A 20,021-nucleotide genomic window follows, 5' to 3' on the forward strand; every position below is an offset into this window, starting at 1 on the left:
TCAAGCTGTCCTCTCGCGGCTACCATGTGCAGCATCTTGTGCTGCATGATGTGCCCCTGTCTCTCATGTCAACTGTTCCACAAACTGCTACATAAACTTTACATTCCTGTCTGTCCCCCATGTCCATCTCATTGTTGGCTGGTGCATACTAGTTCTAATCTTAAATACAAATAACATCTGCTCATGCAAACCTGTTGTGCACACAAGCCTTGTATGGTTCCCATTAAGGACCATTACGGACTAAGCTCCCATGCGAAAACCATCGGTCACGGAGATTATAAATATTTAAACATAGCGATACGTATTACACAACCTTAAAATCATATCCCCATGTTGCACTGGAAAAATGAATTACCTTCACCTCTTTAGGTCGAAATTCATCATGTACTTAATTTTTCATGGCCTTTACAAATCAGCCCCCTAGGACCAAAATAAACATATCTTTTAGCTTCCTCTATTTCGTTTCTTCTCCATCTCAGTAGAATGCGTGCACCTTGGTCACTTAATGTTTGTTATTGTTAAAACAGGAAAAAGAGATTGTGCAAGGGGCAAGCATACGAAGGTCAGACTGATAACTTTCCTTTCGAGTGGACCCACGTTCTTAGTGTATGGGTTAATTCTTAGTGCCTGGGTTCATGCTGTATCTCATTCCACTGTCAATGTGGGTTCTGATCTATGTGACATGGTACAATGTTCTCCCCATTTCCCTGGGAACACATGCAAGGAAGTAATCTGCCCCTACAGTGCTCAAATATTGTAAAGTTTTCTGGTGAGATTTCGGAAACGGCACTATTTTCCCCTTTAGAACGAGAAGCAGTCACCACCCCTTTCTACAAAGGGTACTAACCAGCTAGATTGGGTGACGGATTCCCTAACTAAAGAGGCAGACATCGATGTCACTCTCTGCAAGTTGGGTGTGTGTGTATTTGTGTGTGCATGTGTGTGTGTGTGTGTGTGTGTGTGTGTGTGTGTGCACGTGCGTGGCATGAAGGAGGGGTAACTCCAGGAATGGTTCTTCCAGCAATCAGAACCCTGCCAGCATACCTCTTCATCCTTACATTCTTGTTTTGCGTTTCTTCAGTGATGGAACATCGATGTGAGTCTTCGGTGTGCTGCACTACTAGAGTTTGAGAACACAGAGACTGATAGGTTGGTCTGTTGCTCTCCTACTGCTGAGCCTAGCAACAGGAGTGCAACGTAACGGGGCTGGGGACCAGCTGTACCTCATACATACCCTGCTCAGTTATGGCCCTGCCAAAGACTGGCAGTATTGGTTATGCAGCTGTTGAGGGCATTCTTGCAACATGCTGACCATTAGAGGTATAATAGAGGTCCATCAATTATATAATAATATGCGCCTTCCTGTGACATTCATGTGTGAGAATAGGTGCCCATGCAGGAAATACTTTGGGCATGTTTTATACATTCTCACTAACCCAGCTGCCCTTGCGTGAGTTATTGTGGACCTTGTCATGATATTATTTCTGTCCAAATCATAATAGGGGCCCACCCATGACACATCCGTGAACATTGTGACTATCAGAGCATATTGTGGGCCCTTCATGACGTGCTGTGGACTGGAATCCTCACGATAGCTTGGAGTCTTATCAAAGGCTCTCAGGGTACCAGTAAGTAGCTCATAGGGGTGGTGCACAGTCAGCCCAGTAGGTCATTCAGCTGAGTGATCTACAGTCTGAAAACTGCTTCAGGATTCCAAACACTCGGAATAGAAATCAACCCAATTGATGGGCAGCCCTCTCTCTTTCTCACTTTCTGATACGCAGGCTTCTTGACATGGAGATAGCCCTGGGCATTGCAGGAGGCGTCGAGCGATTCTGAGATGTGCATAAGGGATACGTCTGTGACCAGTTTCTGTTACTGTGTAAGGAAATCAAAACTCTCTTCTTGTGGGACGAGAAACTGTCCAGAAATGGTTTGGATATACAGTGCAGATCTAATCAGACAACAGTAAGAAGTCTGAGAAAATCCCTGAGTGCGTCCACTTATGGTGTGGCAGTAGGTCACATGCGAGCATTGCTAAACACTTCCCACCTGTTCTTAGGTCTGCTTTAAATGCAACAAAAGGGCCAACTTCAGCCCTCTTTGTTGTCAACTACTCAATGTGTGTGAGCACAGGGACAGAAAGGAAAAAAGCAGAGGTGGTTGCAGAAAACTGAGTGCAGGACTGTGATAAACAGGGATGACCTAGTTGAACTGGCGTGAGAGCAACCCAGGAGCGTGGGAGAGCAGAGGCCAAAGTGTGAGCTGCAATAGGTAAGTGCCTGATTTCCTAAGGATTGTGTGTGCCCATTTGTGTGTATATGTGTCTGTGTGCGCGTGTGTGCATGTCTTAGTAGGTAAGAACATTCATGTGCACTGGTATTGTGTGTGTGTGTGCAAATGTCCAAGCAGACAGCGTTCCTCAATGGGGTTATGCCTTGGCATGTGGAACTATCAGTGGCAACTGGTGCCCCACTTTACCATATTGGGGAATCTGTGGAACAATGGTGGCGATTCCTGGCATAATTTTGGCCACTAATATACACTGACACCACTTCAAGAAGTAAGCGTGCTGTCTAACATGTGGCATTCAGGAATAAGCTAAGAGTACTGCTAGAGTAAGTCACACTTACTCACTAAAATCTGTGTGAATAGGGCCCTGTGGGGCAGATTTATGGAAAAGTGGTGCATCATTAATGATGCGCCACTTTTCTAGCGTCGCCCCTAACAGAATGATGCGTGCACCGTATTCACCATATGGCGCACCATGGCGATTACGTCCACACTAGCGTCATAATTTATGGCACTAATGTGGTGTTTTGCTGGACACATTATGGTGCTAGTGCAGCAAAGCACAGAGAGGCACATTGTTTTCAATGGGAGCGTCATCTTAACGCTTGCCTTAGGCAAGTGTTAATAATGACGCTAAAAATGGTGCAGTGAAATCTAATACATTTCACTGCCATTTCTCTGTACTGCCTAACAGGGAAACGCCCCCCTTGCATACATTATACCTGGCACAGGCATAATGTGGCATACGGGTTTACAAACTGGCACAATGCAAGTATTGCGCCACTTTGTAAATATGGCATGTGGGAAATGCCACCTCAACACCACATTTACCTAAAAAATGATGCAAATGTGATCCAAGGTGGCACTAGGGGCATCATAAATATGCCCCTTTGTTTCTAAGCGAAGCATGCATAGGGGTGCAGCAAAAACAACTGATTTGCTCCTAACCCCTTGGAAGTTATCCTGTGTACCATATTACAACACTGTTGATTCACCCTCTGCCATCAAAAAAGAAGAAGAACTTTACACAAATAATTTCCTCATTGCTGGCAAAAGTGGCAGTCTGGCATGAATTAGTAGTGCTCACTCAATGAGGCAAGAAATTCCGGACGCAATTCACCCTTTGTGGTCCATTTCAGTGAGGTGTAGCTTGAGTTTCTAAGCACAGAGATGAAAAAGCCCACATCTGGGCACACTCTGTACTCTTATGGAGACACTGTGGAGTATAAAAATGTTCCTTGCCAGTACATCTAAATCACTAGGAATACCCATGGGCGCCATATTCCTCATATTAATCCGAATGTGCCTGTACAGAAGGGGACAACAGAGGAGTCTGACCCATATTTTTACCCCATATCCTGTCCGCACGAGGGAGATAAACAAATACACAATTCATCCTCATATCTCACAAGTAAGTTATAGTAGGAGCATCCAGTCAAAATGAGGAAGAGGGTCCATGGCTGAGATATAAACCCAAGCTTTGACTTTAATTCATTTGTTATTAATTTAGCACAAAATAATATTTCAACCAGGTAAGTTTTTAAATAGCCACAAAAGTGATACATAGAATAATAATAGCGAGGAGATTAACAAAAATCCAAATGAAACAGTCGTGTTGCAAATTAATTGATCCAGTTCTGCTGATTTCATTACCAAAGTTGGACACACATTTAAATGAAAATATTTTGATGATAGTTCCAATGCCATCAGTGAAGTTAGTTTAAACTCATCAGCTCTGACGTGTGAGGCCGAGAAACCCGACCTCAGAAGTGCGTGTCTAATCCTAGATGACGTCCAGGATGGAAGAAGCCAGTTCGGACATTGCAGACTGGTGATCAGCCCCGTTACAAAGGCATTTTACATTCCCCTCGAGGCTTTACAATGGCAGAAAAATACTCGAATAAAGAGAAACGGGATTTCCTAGAGCCTCGATTTTGGAGGTGGAAACGAGAGGAGGTTTTTTGTGGATTTCAAGAGCCTTTGTACTTCACCTCTCACTGTAACCTTTGCACGTTCTTCTGGACTGTTTCATGGTTTGTGTGTGCTGGCCCTCTATGCTCCAGCAGTTCCTGCGGTGCGGGTTGAGTATATGGCTTCTGCAATAAACTGCATTGTTCAAAACTATCTTCCCTTTGGTGTTACCTTCTTCTCACTGGCAACCAGGTGCATTCCACCAGTTGCCTACCTCAGACTCAGGTCTATGACTCCATGAAGTATAAGATTTATTTAAAGAAGTACCACCAATATATTCCTAACTTCTTGTTTTCTTAATACCTGTTTGAGGGCATTTCTAACCTTTGTTTCTAATATATAGTGATTGGTTGTTTGGAATTGTATCTCTAGTTGGCAGAGGTTTGCATCTTGTCCAATGAGGGACCACACTCCTAGTCAGGGTAAGTAAGATACATACTTTAAATTAACCTGTGTTCACCCTCTGGTAGCTTGGCACAGAGCAGGCAGGCTTAACTTAAGAGGCAATGTGTAAAGTATTTGTGCAACACTTAAATTACAGTAACACAGTGAAAGACACCACAAAAAGCCTTTACACCAGTTTAGAAAAATAGAGAGTATTTATCTGATTAAAACGAGATAAAAATGACAAACATCCAATTAGCACAAGTCAAGATATGCATTTTTAAAGATTAAGGCCCATATTTATACTTTTTTAGTGCCGCCTTTCCGTCATTGTTTGACGCACAATCGGCACAAACCTACAAAATACAATTGCATTTTGGAAGTTTGCACCGACTTTGCGTAAAAAAAACAATGCAAATGCGGCGCTAAAAAAGTATAAATATGGGCCTAAATGAGAAAACAATGCTTAGAAGTCACCAGTGGTCAAAAGGTTACTTGAGGTCGCGAGGGACCAGTCCAAATCAAAAATCCAGGCCGACCGCGATAGATGCCAGGCTGGCTACCGAACCCACCCAGAATCTGCTAAAACAGTACGTTTGATGGGCTCGATGCAGCAGTATCTCCCACACGGTTGGATTACTGCATCGTTGTTGGGCTCCACTGAAGAGAATGCAATGCGTTGTCATCAAGCCGCATAGAGAGTCATTGTCATGCCGAGCATGCTGTGAACACTCTGTCATCAAACAGTCTCTGCATCGGATGTGGCAGAATTTCTCAGGCAAGGGTAGGACTCACAGATGACAGAGTACAGCAGCACCGGGAGAGCTGCAGAAACAGGTCCAGTCCCTCTCACTCCAGGGCAGAAGCAGCAGGCAGCAGACCAATACAGCAAAGCAAGTAGCAAAGTGGCAGTCCCTCATACAGCACAGCACACAGCAAGCAGTAGGCCAACACAGCAATGCAGTTGCAGAGTGGCAGTCCCTCCTGGCAGCACAGCAGTTCTTCTTCCCAGAATGTCCTTGGTTCCAGTAGAGTTCTGATTTGGTGGAGTTTGGAGTCCAGTACTTGTACCCAAATGTGCCTTTGAAGTGGGGGAGACTTCAAAGAGGCCTTCGAAGATCACAAGGTCCCTGTTCTTCCTTCCCTGGCTCTAGACACTGTACAGGGGGGACATGCAGCCCTTTGTGTGAGGAAAGACATAGCCCTATTCAGGTGTAAGTGTCAGCTCCTTCCTCCTATCTAGCCCAGGAAGGCCCACCAGCCTGTGATGGGCCATCAGGATGCAAATGTCATACATAAGCTCCCTTTGTGTGTGACTGTCTAGAGGGAATGCACAAAGCCCAGCTGTCACCCACCCCAGACATGTATTCAGAGATAGGCAGAGAATGGTTAAAGTAAGAAAATGCCAACTTTCAAAAAGTGGCATTTTCAGACTTGCACCTTAAAATCCGACTTTACCATAAGTTGTGATTTTAAATTGTTAGTGCAGAGACACCAAACTCCATATTTTTATCTTTTCCTAATTGAAACGTACACTTAAAGAATGCTTAAAGGTAATCCCAATGTTAACCTATGGGAGGGATAGGCCTTGCAGTAGTTAAAACAAATGTAACAGTTTTCCACTACCAGAACATGTTAAACTTAAAAGTGTACATGTACAACTTTTTAAATACACTGCACCATGCCCTGAGGGTTAATTAGAGCAAAAACAGCAGTTGATGGATGGAATGCAGAGCAAATCAAACATTCACCCCAGTTGCAGATCTGGGTTTAATCCATCAGTTTTTTTGCCTGCCATGCCATTCGGTCACTGATTTGCATATGACTGGGTCCAAACTGGAAAGGCATGGTGAGCAAAAAAACTGACGGATTAAACCCAGATCTGTGACTGAGGGTGAATGTTTGATTTGTTCTACATTCTGTCCATCAGCTGTTCTTTTTGCATTTGTTGCCCCAAGTGGGAAGGGTATTCCCAGACGTGGGTCCCGTGCTCGCTATGCCACCACATTCAAGCTAGCTTGGCTGAAAAGGGGTGATACCCTGAAACCAGTCCCAGGATGCTTGCTTCTGGTCCAGGGTGGACTTAGTCTGGCAGTTCAGGCTGCACTGTTCCCATAGGGAACAGGGTCAAGACTGATTTGCATATGGCTGGGTCCAAACTGGAACACCATGGTGAGCAAAACAACTGATGGATTAAACCCAGATCTGTGACTGGGGTGAATGTTTGATTTGTTCTACATTCAGTCCCTCAACTGTTCTTTTTGCATCTGAGGGCTAACTAGGGCTTACCTTAGGGCTGGCCTGTATGTAATCAAAAGGAAGGTTTGGGCCTGGTGAGTGGGTGCACTTGCCAGGTCGAAATGGCCATTTAAAACTGCACATGCAGGCTCTGCAGGGGCTGTCCTGAGACACGATTAGAGAGCTACTGAGTAGGTGGCACGATCCGTGCTGCAGGTTCACTAGTAGCATTTAATTTACAGGCTCTGTGCACATATAGTGCACTTTACAAGGGACTTACAAGAAAATTAAATATGCCAATTGTGGAGAATCCAATATTGCCATGTTTAGAGTACAGAGCACGTGCACTTTGGAACTGGTTAACAGTGATAAAGCACAGAGTCCTAAAGCCAACAAAAACAAGGTCAGAAAATGAGGCAGAGGAAGGCAGTCTGGAGATGACTCTGCAGCAGGGCCATTTCCATTATTGGTGGAAAAGATCAAACTCATAATTACATTTTATGCAAATAGTAATAATGAAAGGTGTCTCTGGCAGTCGCTGAGGTGCCTCCTCTAGACTGAGAATACTAGAAAGTATTTGAAGATTATCTAGATACTATTGGCGCAGACGTCTTCACTAAGAAAAAAAGGCATTCTGAATTCACATTTAGGCCCTGTGGGTAGCGTAGTGCTCAAGACATTATCCATTCTAATGTTTTAAGTCTGATCCACCCAAAAAGGTATTGTGAGAAAGGAGATACTGTCACACAGGTAGTGGATGAGTATTTCACAATGGTAAAAACACTAGACAATTTTGTTTTGTCCCCAGAAAAATTAAGTTTTGGAGATGATTTCTTGCAATTGGCAAAGCAGCCTGTTAAACCTGTCAATGATTTGTAGCATTGTAAAAAAATATCATCTATATGAACTTATTGGGATCTGAAAGATGAAATCATCAAAGATCACTGAACTGAAAAAATAAACAGTAAAAAAATCAAGGACAGGCATGTCAACTGACGATTTAGATTAGGAGGCAGCCTTGGGCATCGAGCACCGAGCACTCTGAAATGTGCGTGAGGGATCTGTCTGTAACTAGCATCAGTAACTGTGTAAGAAAATCAGAACTCTAATAGTTAAGGATATAGAGTGCAGACATCATCAGACAACAGTAATGACATTTCTGAGTGTATGTTTATAATTTGGCAGAGGTCACATGAGAGAAAAGTTGACACTTTCAATGGTGACATGGCAGTGAGCATGACCAAGAGGAAACTTCAGGGGACGCAGGTTTTGTAGGGGTGGGGTGTTTGGGGCATGACCACTCTCCCCCAGATAATTGCATCCTTAGCTTGAGAGCTGGATCTGGGGGCCTGAGTCAGGTATCCTATGTTTTTGATGGGTTTTCTTGTCCCCTGGGAAACCTCCATATTGCCATATGCTGGTAAATGGGAAGGAAATTAAAGTTTGCAAAAAACAAAACATGTTTATTTAGGCTGTAGTCTTTTTAAACGTAAAAAAAAATGCCCATAAAAATCCACTATACACAATTGAATACTAGATCATGAATACAATAAGATGTGTCCTAACTATATAAATATACCATATATAAAACCCTACTATATAAAATAATTGTTCTTCCTCAATCTAATAAATAAACCACATTATTATCTCTGAACGTTGTATCCACAGTGATTAAAAATCGACCCAACAGACATGTCACATCTAAAAATCTCATGTCCATTAAGAGGTCAATCGCTTGTCCTCTTTCTCTGATACCATATTTAAAAAAAATAGGTTTTAAAAACATTTTCTGTTGGGGTAAGAACCACAAACAATCAACCGGGATATGGACTGAATTCATTTTCTCATTAAGACCACATTGACAAACGTGCTGTTCATTATGCAGACCTTCCCGGTTGCCTGACATAAAGGCTAAATTTATTCCACAGTGAAACCTTAAGTATGCTGTGACCCATCTTAATGTTTGGAATCTTTTCCAAAAAGGGGAAGATTCCATCATCCTCCCAGGAATTTAGCAAATGAGCAATGGATCTTTTACTACTCACCTTAAAGACATCCTCAGCCCTGGAGCCCTGTTTTAATAGACTTTTAAACTCTGCTTTACTCACACCCATCTCATCAATCTCCCTTGTTACCTGTATATTTAGTAACTTGGCGCAGGCCAACATTTTCCCTCTAACCCCCACGTGCCCAGGTTAATTAACTTTGCAGTATCCCCTTTTTACATAACTGGGATACTTTCAATATTCCTACGTTATTAATTATTATCCAGAATTTTAACATCTCTGCACAAGCGGTTTGTGTCCACCCTTATAACCCTGTCTCCATCCTAATCGCCTACGCCATGGATGAGGTGGGGAGGCCAAGTGGCCTTTTTAGACACTTTCCTTCTTCCAAATCCCATCACTTCTTACCCCCTATACCCATCACCTCTGCTCCAAACATAAATTGCAGTCTTTTCATAGCTTGATAGACTCGTATTACTGGTCGGAGAGAGGGCCCCCCATATCGTTTATCGAATCTCCTTAGGCCCACTATTGACACCAGTGCTTTATTTTGCGAGGAGGCTAGATGGTTCTTCCAACCTAAGCTCTGCGAAAACCATACCCCTAGATATTTATATTTTCTCACTTTCTCTATTTTTTATATTAATAATTGCTCAGCTCATACTCTTCCCTTATCTCCATATTTTGAGCACTTTAATTTTTTCCATATTTATTTTCATTTTTTTCCTTATGCAATAATCCCCAAATGTATTCAATTTCCTTTGCAATCCAATTCCTGTCCGATCAAAAATCACCAAATAATCCATATACAAAAGACAACTAATATTTCTGCCAATCATTTTGGGACAGAAAACATTTAACAAACTTAGGACTTCAGGTAAAGCAGCAAGAAACAGTGAAATCAAAGTAGGGGCCAGTACACATCCTTGCTTGAGGCCATTTCTTAAACTGATTTTCCTCGAGAGCCCACACTATCCAGCTCCACTTGGGCCCAGTTGTCCTTGTGCAGTACCTTGAGAATTAAAAGCAGAACTTTCGGTATTCCATTTCCGTTTAATACCTCCCACAACTGTACCCAATCAACTGAATCGAACACCGAGCCACAATCAACAAAACAGCAATAAAGTGGCCCCCCACTCTAAAGATTTCTTTGCAATCACCCACAAACTAAAACAGTGATCAATGGTCGAGCGTATCTCCTTAAAACCACCTTGCTCCAGAGGTATGATAAAATTTACATCCGCCCACTCCTTAATTATCTTCAATGATATCGTGGAAAAAATCTTAACATCTAAATCCAGCAAGTTAATTTGCCTATAGTTTCCCGGAAGAGAATAAACCCCTTTTTTTTTGTGGATTGGTTTTATCACAGCCCCTTTCAAACTCTCTGGAAATCTTCCAGTTGCCAGGATTTCCTGGAAGAAAAAGTGAAACAGCCTGGCCCACCATGCAATATTCATTTTTATTACAACTGCTGCCACATTGTCAGGGCCAGCCGCCCTTTTGAGTTTTATCCTCTCAATAGTTTCCTTGACTACTAACTCATTAAATCCCATCTATGTTTCCTTCTCAATACTAAAGATCGTGTTGCTCTGCTCTACCGAAACACCATGTTTTTATGTTTCTTCTAAAAAAAATTCCCACACATCCTCTCCCACCTGTCCCAAGGTCCGCTTTTGAGAAATACCTGTCCCACCCTGTACTAATCTCCAAAATCTCCTAAATTCTTTAGATTCTATAGTTTTTAACATCACATCCCAACATTTTGCCTTTGATTCCCTTTTCTTTCGTGCTACCAACATTCTGACTTTCCTTTTTAAACTAGAAAGCTGTTATCTCCCAAATATGTTTCTTGCACACCTTTGGTACCTTTCCAGTTTCCTAATATTACATTTCAATATCTTACATTCTTTATTGAACCTGCTGTTTGTTTCATGCTTCCTAGCTTTGTTTTTAGAGTGGCCGATATTAAAATATAGGACTTCGGGGGTAAGGCACACGACCACCTTATTTCTTACCTTCTCATACTCGACTAAAGGAACTAAGGGAACCTCCCTAATACCTATAGCACTTTAGTTATACTGCAATTCCTTCAATAAATGTAGGTGTTTTTCCGAGATCCTTGTTCATAAACTTTTTGAGCAATCAGTATTCAACATTAGATCCCTCCTCTGTCTTAGGGCAATATTCATTTGGATAATAGTTCTTAACGGATTAAGATCACTTCCCTCCACCCGCAGGACCTCAAAGTTCATCACCAGTGCAAAGGCCCACTTCGGTACAAACACATAATCGATTGGGCACACCTGATTGCCTTGTTTAAACGTTTTTCTACCTGGGATATCTATGGGCACACGACCATTTAAATTCACTAATCCATTTGAAAAAGGAAATCTAGTAAATCAATATCCTTCCCAGTTGCCACATTATGTGGCATACAAATAGCTTGTATATTAAAAGCAAGGAGGCACTCCCCATACTTTCCATCCACCAACTCAGAAAGCAGTTTATGATTAAAATCTCCCATCATAATTAGTAAGGTTTGAGGGTATAATTCACCTATGGCAATAACATAATTCTTAAACAATTCAATCTGCCCTGTATAATCAGCGCTACCATACACATTTATATATACATGTAAAATGATAATATATTTCTTTCTCCTACCTACATCCAGTAGTTGTAAGCCACAGGCCATTATCCAATCTCACCGAGTTTTAATCTGCCATACCCTGGAAGCAATTTGGGTAGAGACCAAGGTTAACAATCCCCCGGAGGGCCGACCTACATTGTTTTCTGTGGCTGCTTGATAAATCCCCATAAAAACCATCTAACGGTGGGGGTTCTCTGCACAGCCAAGTCTCCTGAAAACATAGAAAAGAATACTGCCTTATAATTCCATTAACCACTTGCTGTTTCCTTGAATTACTTAGCTTATATGTGTTCCAGGAGAACAAACTGATGCTGTGCAGAGAGTGCTGCTCCTAATCCACCTCACTTAAATTGTGGGCCGCCTCCACCCCTTCAAACAATCATAAAGGTTGAGATGGAACCCCCCCCATAATCATTTTTATCCTCTGAAGGGATAGTAACCTCGATCCTGCCTACTCCGTTTTCAATAACTAATCTATTACTAGTAGGGCATACCTGCTGCCCCCTTTTAACTTGATTTAACTTTAGTCCACCATGATGATTCGGAAAACCTAGAATGTGACTTGCAGGATATTCCCCATCTATTACCCTGTCTGGCTCCCTAGATATTTTCACGGCTTGGATTTTTAGCTCACTTTCTACATTAAAAATGGTATCTCTCACCAATCCTGAGTACAACAGGAGCTTTGTAAAATCTTTACTACCTCTCTTCTGCCAGAAGCCTACCTGTTTCAAATCAGTTGTTAAAATTGACTTCAAACTGGGACAGAGGGAAAAAACTTCCAGAAGCTGTGACCTGTTTAAGGGGAGTAACTTGCTTATCCTTTTCCCTCCACGTCTACCTAACATAGGTTCCAAATACACCCATAAAGGCTTTGTTGCCTTCTCTGTAGTTTCAACACCACCCAACTATAACCCCTCTACTTTGGGGTGCCTTCTCATACTGTGCTCCTGTGTATTTATACTTCTTATCTCATTAACATGCTCTTTTCTACTCACCATCTCCAGACTCCAGATTTCACAATCATCATTGGGAGCTTCCCTTTAACCACTATTATATACCGGATACCTTTTCTGACATCTACTACTCAAATCTACTTGCCATGTCTTAGGGGTAGAATTCAATATCTTATGATTTCTAGTATTTTCCTTATCCTTGGACTTAACCTTAATCTTAGTCACTGCAGTTGGGCCTTTTCTACCTGATATACAACTTTTACTTTTAACATTAGCATCCATTTGAACACCCCTAATAGGTTTGGGCTGGCCTACTTTACTTATTCGTTCCCTGCCAGATCCCCCTGCCCTCTTTTCTTTGTTCTTTTACTCCTCCCTCTGAATCCCAAATAAGGAAGGATTCCATATTTATACCGGCATCCACATCTTTTTATTAACATTGGGAATTTATATATATATGTATATATATATATATATATATATATATATATATATATATATATATATATATATGTATATATGTATACGGAGGGCTTCTCCTCTGATACTGAGGCTTTATCTCTTAACCCCATATCACTTCCAACTTTAGCTTCCTCATCCAGGCCTGCCTGTCCTCTCCGAACCTCTCCAGGACTCACCACATTAGGCATACAATTATTAATTTGCTTTAGCCCAGATACTATACACTGGATGTAAACCTTTAGTGCCTTCAACGTATCCGTGTTTACTATTACAGCTTCAAGAATACCCTGTAATGTTTCTTGCATCAAGGCCATCACATCTACAATTCATGCTGAGGTGCTAGGGCCAGCCACAAAATCCAATGGGAGCTTGGTGGTGAGATTTTCACCCCCAAGTGAATTGGACTTAGGGCCAATTCTCACTGCTACCCATTTACCCTGTGGTCAATTAAAGTTATGGCTGACTTTGGATCACCTTTCAGTTTGGTCAGTGAGGAGACTTTTAAAGATCAACAACTCATTCAGTTGAGACAATTCAAAATGCTCTTCTTTGATTATGGTGGAAAGCCCATTGAAGAGAGCTTGATCCAGCCTTGGAGTTTGAAGAGAATGTGGTGAATGTTGCCTAAGATGGATCCAACCTGTTGTGATGAGTGATCACGGAGCACTCATTATTGTACCAGACCTGAAACACCCTAGCCAAGTGATTCTTAAAGAGAAGTTGACAAGTATGGGCAACATCAAGTGTGAGGAGTCCCTAGGTGAGAAGTGGGTGGAAGGATTTCCCCAGGTGTACAGTAGTGAGCTTGGCAAACTGATTGTATTTCAACATTGCATCATTCTGAAACAGAATCTGGTGCCCATTGTGCACAATGTGTGTAAGTTACAGACATACAAGGGGAGTTACATAAGGAGTTAGAAACATTGTTCATTACTGAGCCAAATGAGAGCTCAGAATTGATAGCTCTAATTGTCCTGATACTCAAGACTGACATAACCTTGAGACAATAATTTGGGGTATGTTGGACTTGGCCCTCTCTGCAGGGTCACCCCCAAATGTTTTGCCTTGACTCTCCTGTTTCCTGAACCTGTTTTTGTTGGCCCATAGCACTCTTTACACTTTACCACTGCTAATCAGTGCTAAAGTGCTTGTGCTCTCTCCCTTAAACATGGTGAAAATGGCTTACAGCCAATTGGCACACTTTGTTTGTACGTACCTAGTAAAGTGGCACTATATGTACCCAGAGCAAGTAAATAAAATGCTACTAGTGGGCCTGCAGCACTCTTTGTGCCACACACTTAATTAGCCTTTAAACATTATCTAATTCCTGACATTGTAGTGTGTGTGTGCAGTTTTAAACTGCCATTTCGATATATCAAAATAGACCATTTGCCAGAGGCTAAACCTTCCTTTTTAACACAGATAAGTCACCCCTAGGGTAGGCCCTAAACAACCAATAGGGCAGGGTGCATTATATTTAAAAAGCTGGACACTATTACAAGGCCTACCTCTCCCATAGGATAACATTGGGTTACCTTATTACATTTAATAAGTGATAACATTTAATTGGAAGCAGGTAGATGGTTGAAACTGGGCCACTGGTTGGGGAGAGTGATACCCTTCTTAAGCAATAACCACCATTTCTGTTAGGGTGAAGTCACAGCAAACCCCAAATTATCCTGTGCTTAACTCTATGGTAGTTTGGCACAAAAGCAGTCAGGCTTAACATAGAGGCAATGTATACAATATTTATGCAGCACTTCAGACAGTAATAAAGTGAAAACACAACACAAGAACAATTCCACACAAATTTAGAAAACTAGCATAAAGTTCAATAAATTATTTGGCACCAAAATGGACCAGACACAGGGACCAAGTTAGTCTGCTGAGAAATGTACCCTAAATCCCAGTTGCAGAGCATTGTACTTAACAATGGAGGTCTCGAGGAGCGATGCAAGGTCTGCATCAAGAATGTGTTGACAGCGGCAATTTCTATGAGCTTTGAGGGCTGTGATGTGGACTTGCGTCGAGGCTGCATAACTCTGCGTTCATTCCAATGAGGATCTGCAAGGTCAATGTCAGAAATACGTTGTGCAGTGGTATTTCTGAGGAGCTGTAAAGGCTGTGATGCTCACACTGCATCAGTTCCGATGAGGCACTGAGAAAAGATGTGTTGGGCTGCTTTGTTCTAGTATGGACCACAGCTGGACTGGTAGAGCACCTTTAGTGGGACCAGGACTGGAGGGGCACTATGTAGGGGGTTAGGGCTCACAGCAGGCAGAGTCCAGGTGCAGGGACCAAGATGTTTAGAGCCTTTTCTGTCCCTGAATCTCTGATCAGGAGGCCAACCAACTAGCCCTTGAAGTCACTCTGGTGGTCCTGGGCTCAAGGTGCTGGTTCTGCCCATCTCATTTTAGTCATCAAAGCAGCAGGGTATCAGGGCAGCAGAGAAGCAGTGTAGCAGAGCAGTCCTTCTTGCAGCAAAGCAGTCTTTAACAGGTCCAGACGTTATCTGAAGGGTTGGGTCTGAGGGTCCATTACTTCTACCTGGTGCCTACTTTGAAGTGGGAGAAGCTTCTACACTCCTCACCTTACAGAGGTGTCTGGAATTTCCTTCCTCCCTGCCCTGCCCCCAGCGTATCTGATGCACAAAAGACTAGTGTGAAACACTTTCTGAGTGTGCTGAGTCAGAGCCTGTGCCAAGGTATCAGAGGGTTGAGCACAGTTTGATATGGAGTTTGCTTGTGTTTCACCCTGACAAGAATTGTGGTTGCGGCTAAGCAGGGTTTCCCGCCCTCACCCAGTAACCCAATTTCCTACAAGACGGGATTTAATATTTGGTGATCAGGCTTGTCCTGCACCAAGGTTATGGAGTAAATTATTCTATTCCCCTGATGGAGGTACCGCCCACCAAATCTGTCCGCTTGCTTAGTGGGCATTTCAAACATTGACCGGAACCACCATAGCGATGGTTCTGACAATGCATTGTAAGTTTGATCAACAGCTCTGTCAACGTGATGGAGCCTTACAATAAACGTACAACTTTTTTATGTTAAAAAAAAATCCCCAAAAAGGGAGTTTAAAAAACAATAAACAGAACAAAACAGTGCCCCCCTTGGCATGGGAGTTGCCCCTCTGTGGACTGTGAGCACTGATCAGTGCACCTTATCGCCAGGTTTTTCCTGGTGGTGACTGCATTGAAAAATGTCTGTATGTCCATCCATCTAAATTAGGTGGGCGGACACATATTCAAACCTCCGGTGGCCCTTACTCTGTTGGGCTATTGAATAAGTGTGACCACAGTGAAACAGAGAAGTTCCCACAGTTTTCAAACTATGGTGCACCTGAATTTAAATCAGGTGGTAGAGTGTTATGTTGGTGGTGAGGGAACTCCATCGCTGTGATGACCTAGGTCAAATAAGGAATGCAAACTAAGGGTGGGTGGTGTATGCTTCTGTAATTCTGAAGAAAAATACTTTAGAACATGTTAAGTCAGCGAATGACTTACCATTTCATGCCTCATTGCTGTGTTTCATAAATGTCAGATTATTGGCAGATTGAGGAAGGCGGGTTGGTGGTATGTTGGATTTGCTATTTCATTGCATTATATGTCAACTCAGAGTTCATTGTGAACGGCTACCCTTGGAGAAAATCATTCAGTGGATCAGAGTGATTCATATTAAAAAAAGTGACAATCTCAAGATCAAGGTTACCAACAACCCCATTATTGGTGCATTTTCAATTACACAACATTGTCACAGAAAGGCATCAATGAATCTAGTCAAGTGGTTAGACAGAGAGGTGCTATTAGAATTAATTGTGCCCACATACATGACCGTACTTGGCAACCATACTATTTACTGCTACTGATCTACTGTCTGGAACACCCTTTTGACACACCATAGACTTTAATTTGATTTATCAAAAGTCCTAAGGGATATGAATGCAGGCACAGTCTGCTCTGTCAATGTGTTATAAAAGCATCTATAGCTCCTTGGACAACAGTTGCATGTAGATAATCTTTCTCCTGCATCCTCATCTTGCCATTCATTGGCTTCCATTTCGCAAAGCACCTGAAACTGAAGCATTTATAGTAGACCACACACTAGGCTTGACAATCTATCAATAGTGCAGGGCACTTGCAACAAACACTAATCTGGATCTGTGTTTTTAATCTTTTTATGCTCTCTCAGTAAACCTATACACCAGGTGTATAGGTGGTTTTTCATCACATGGTACACTTTCCTTTCACCCAATTATGGATTGACGCCCCCCCCCCGTTTTTTAATTATACAGAAGACTCTTCTAAACATTTCTTGTTTTCCTTGTTTGTTTAGATTGTTTAGATTATAAAAATATCTTCATGTTGTTGTAACACTCTCTACTGATGATGGTCCTGGTCAAGTTAACCTTGGGGCTGAAACGTCGACCCGTAATTTTGTAATAAGGACCACAGAATTGATTGATCAAGTGTTGATATGTTCGACCTTGGAACCAAGGGCCAGATGTATGAAAGCATTTTGCATTCGCAAACGGTGCAAATGCCCGTTTGCGAATGCAAAATGCCATTTCGGAATGTATGAAATACATTCTGTACGCAATTTTAAGGAATCGCTAAAATAGCGATTCCTTAAAATTGCAACCCTGTTTAGAGAGTCGCAATTTGCAACTCTCTAAATTAGAAATCGCAAATAAGCATTCCTTATTTGCAATTTCTTAGCACATGTATGAAGCAATTCCTAAATGCGATTTTGGCATTTAGGAATCGCTAATTACCACCAAGTTGAACTTGGTGGTAACCATGTGCAAAATTTAAAAATGCATTCAAAATGCATTTTTAAATTGTACATGTAAAGCACACATGCCCTTTTGGCATGTGTGCACCTTACATGTCCCACAAAAAATTGTGAGGTGCAGCAGATGGGGCCTAAGGCCCCCAGCACCCTGGGGTTTTGCATTTCCAAAATTGCGATTTCTGGTTCAGAAATCGCAATTTTGGAAATGCAAATAATTTGCAGATATGGGCCAACAGGCCCATAGCTGTGAATGGGGCCGGTATCACAATTTGCGATTCGGTAATAGCATTTGCGATTTTTAAGAAATCGCTATTACGGAATCGCAAATGTGAAACATGGCACTTTGCGAGTCGGAAATAACAATTTCTTAAAAATCGCTATTTCCGAATCGCAAAGGGCCGTGATGATACATCTGGCCCCAAATCTTTTGATCTGTTGTCAGATTTAACTATCCTCTGTCTTTTGATGCAGAAGCTGCAGCCTATTACTCTACATAGTTTCTATCAGTCTCTTTTATGTCATTCTTACTTTGTGTTTGATTAAATTCAATGAACAAACATTAGGATTTGATAAAGCTTTTCTTTTTTCTTTTGGTTTTCTGTTGATACATATTTGTGTATATATATATATATATATATATATATATATATATATATATATATATATATATATATATATATGTATATATATATATATATATATATATATACATGATTTTCTGGATGTTTTCTGGGTGTTAGGCTTATTGTAGTAGTATACATGTATTTTAATTCATTTACATAGCACTACTCTTTGCATATTTCGCTATCCCAAGTGAACCACAGTCATTTAAGTATATATAATTACCCTGGTTCTTAGGGTTTTTGGGGTGACTCCATAAATCGAAATTTTTTAACCCCTGAATCTAGAACCATCTGTGGATGTGGTATCAAACTGAAGGTGATGTCCCTAACAGTGTCTAAACAATGGTCATATTCTATGACAATGACTATTGTATGTGGATAATACTACAGATTACCTAATGGATAAAAGAACCTTCTTGCAGCAACATATTTAAATTGAAGAATGTTCTCCTTATTGAAAATAAACTTTTAGATTACATTCTAAATCATAGTCATTTTGGAAGAGCTCATGTAATACATATTGTGGCAAAATATTGAATTCACTTTTATAGAAACATAATAAAGGATCACTGTTTAGTCTCCATCTGAATCAATGGTCCATCATTGTATATACCACTGAACATAACCTCCATTACCTTAAGTTTGGCTTTTGTCCAAAGGTAGATCCATATATCTTTGTGAGATAATTTGCTGCAAAATCTGCGCTGACCAAAGAGGCTGGGAGATACCTTGGAGCAACGGTTAGCTGAAAAAGAAATGTTTGAAATGTCTACAACTTTTTTAGGATAATCAGAATAGTGTACTAATTTGTGTGTTATTCACTTTTACTTCTCTGCACATGCTTCAGATTCAATGTAAAGCAAAGCCTGTCTGATGAAGCAGTCCTATTGAACGGGAGGTGACTTGCTTACGGTGTCCAGTGTCAAGTCACCAGCTGTCCTCTTCGGTATCTGCATAATCATGTCACATCTCCACCAGCATCTACTCAAGGTTCAAATCAACAAAACGGGGAAGCAGGCCGTTATCAACACCACACCTCTCACCTTTGTCCCAATTTGTCCATCCAATGACAATACCACAAACACCCATTGCTCCCAGGGTGTGCCCGCAAAGGGCAAGAAACATCCAATGAATACAAATGGTAGTGCAGTGATATAATATATCTCCTCCAAATTTAAGTCCTGGTCCAAACTGCATATTCCACACATCTTTATCTGCCTCAATGGTACAAAACAGCACAGCCGACACATTTTGTTCACTTTCTGTGAACTTCCTCAGGGCACTAGTAAATACATACTCCAAAGTAACGTCTCATTCCAATTGCATTACATCCCTTATCAGGTCCTCAACATTCTGCATGTGCCAACACTTCATATATTCAGACGGCATACTCAGTTCATAACGCGTAGTTTGGCCATTAAGCTACCCTGGGGGAGACTGCAATGAGTGTCCTCAAGCATCAAAGCACTATAGTCATGCAACCACGTGTTCCAGAAAGCAGTGTGCTGTGTACATTAAGTTGGTGTTCAATATGCAAAATGAGTCTCCTTTACTGCTGCCCTAGTACCTGACTTGTAATCCACTGAGAGGTAACACTCCTGGGCAACAAGGTGTCATATAGCATGGTCCATGTGATGTTA

The 20,021-nt window shown here is 41.6% G+C and overlaps 1 protein-coding gene across 1 annotated transcript in view; it reads right to left on the bottom strand.

Moving 5' to 3' along the window:
• The window catches only part of PODN (podocan), a 403,282-nt gene that overhangs the window by 153,533 nt on the left and 229,728 nt on the right, over positions 1 to 20,021 (bottom strand). Inside the window, exon 5 of the mRNA XM_069232653.1 lies at positions 19,017 to 19,126. Coding sequence (XP_069088754.1) covers positions 19,017 to 19,126 — 110 coding nt within the window. The remainder of the gene's footprint in view (positions 1 to 19,016; positions 19,127 to 20,021) is intronic.

The sequence above is a fragment of the Pleurodeles waltl genome, chromosome 4_2, assembly GCF_031143425.1.
Source record: "Pleurodeles waltl isolate 20211129_DDA chromosome 4_2, aPleWal1.hap1.20221129, whole genome shotgun sequence".
NCBI classification, from domain to species: Eukaryota; Metazoa; Chordata; class Amphibia; order Caudata; family Salamandridae; genus Pleurodeles; species Pleurodeles waltl.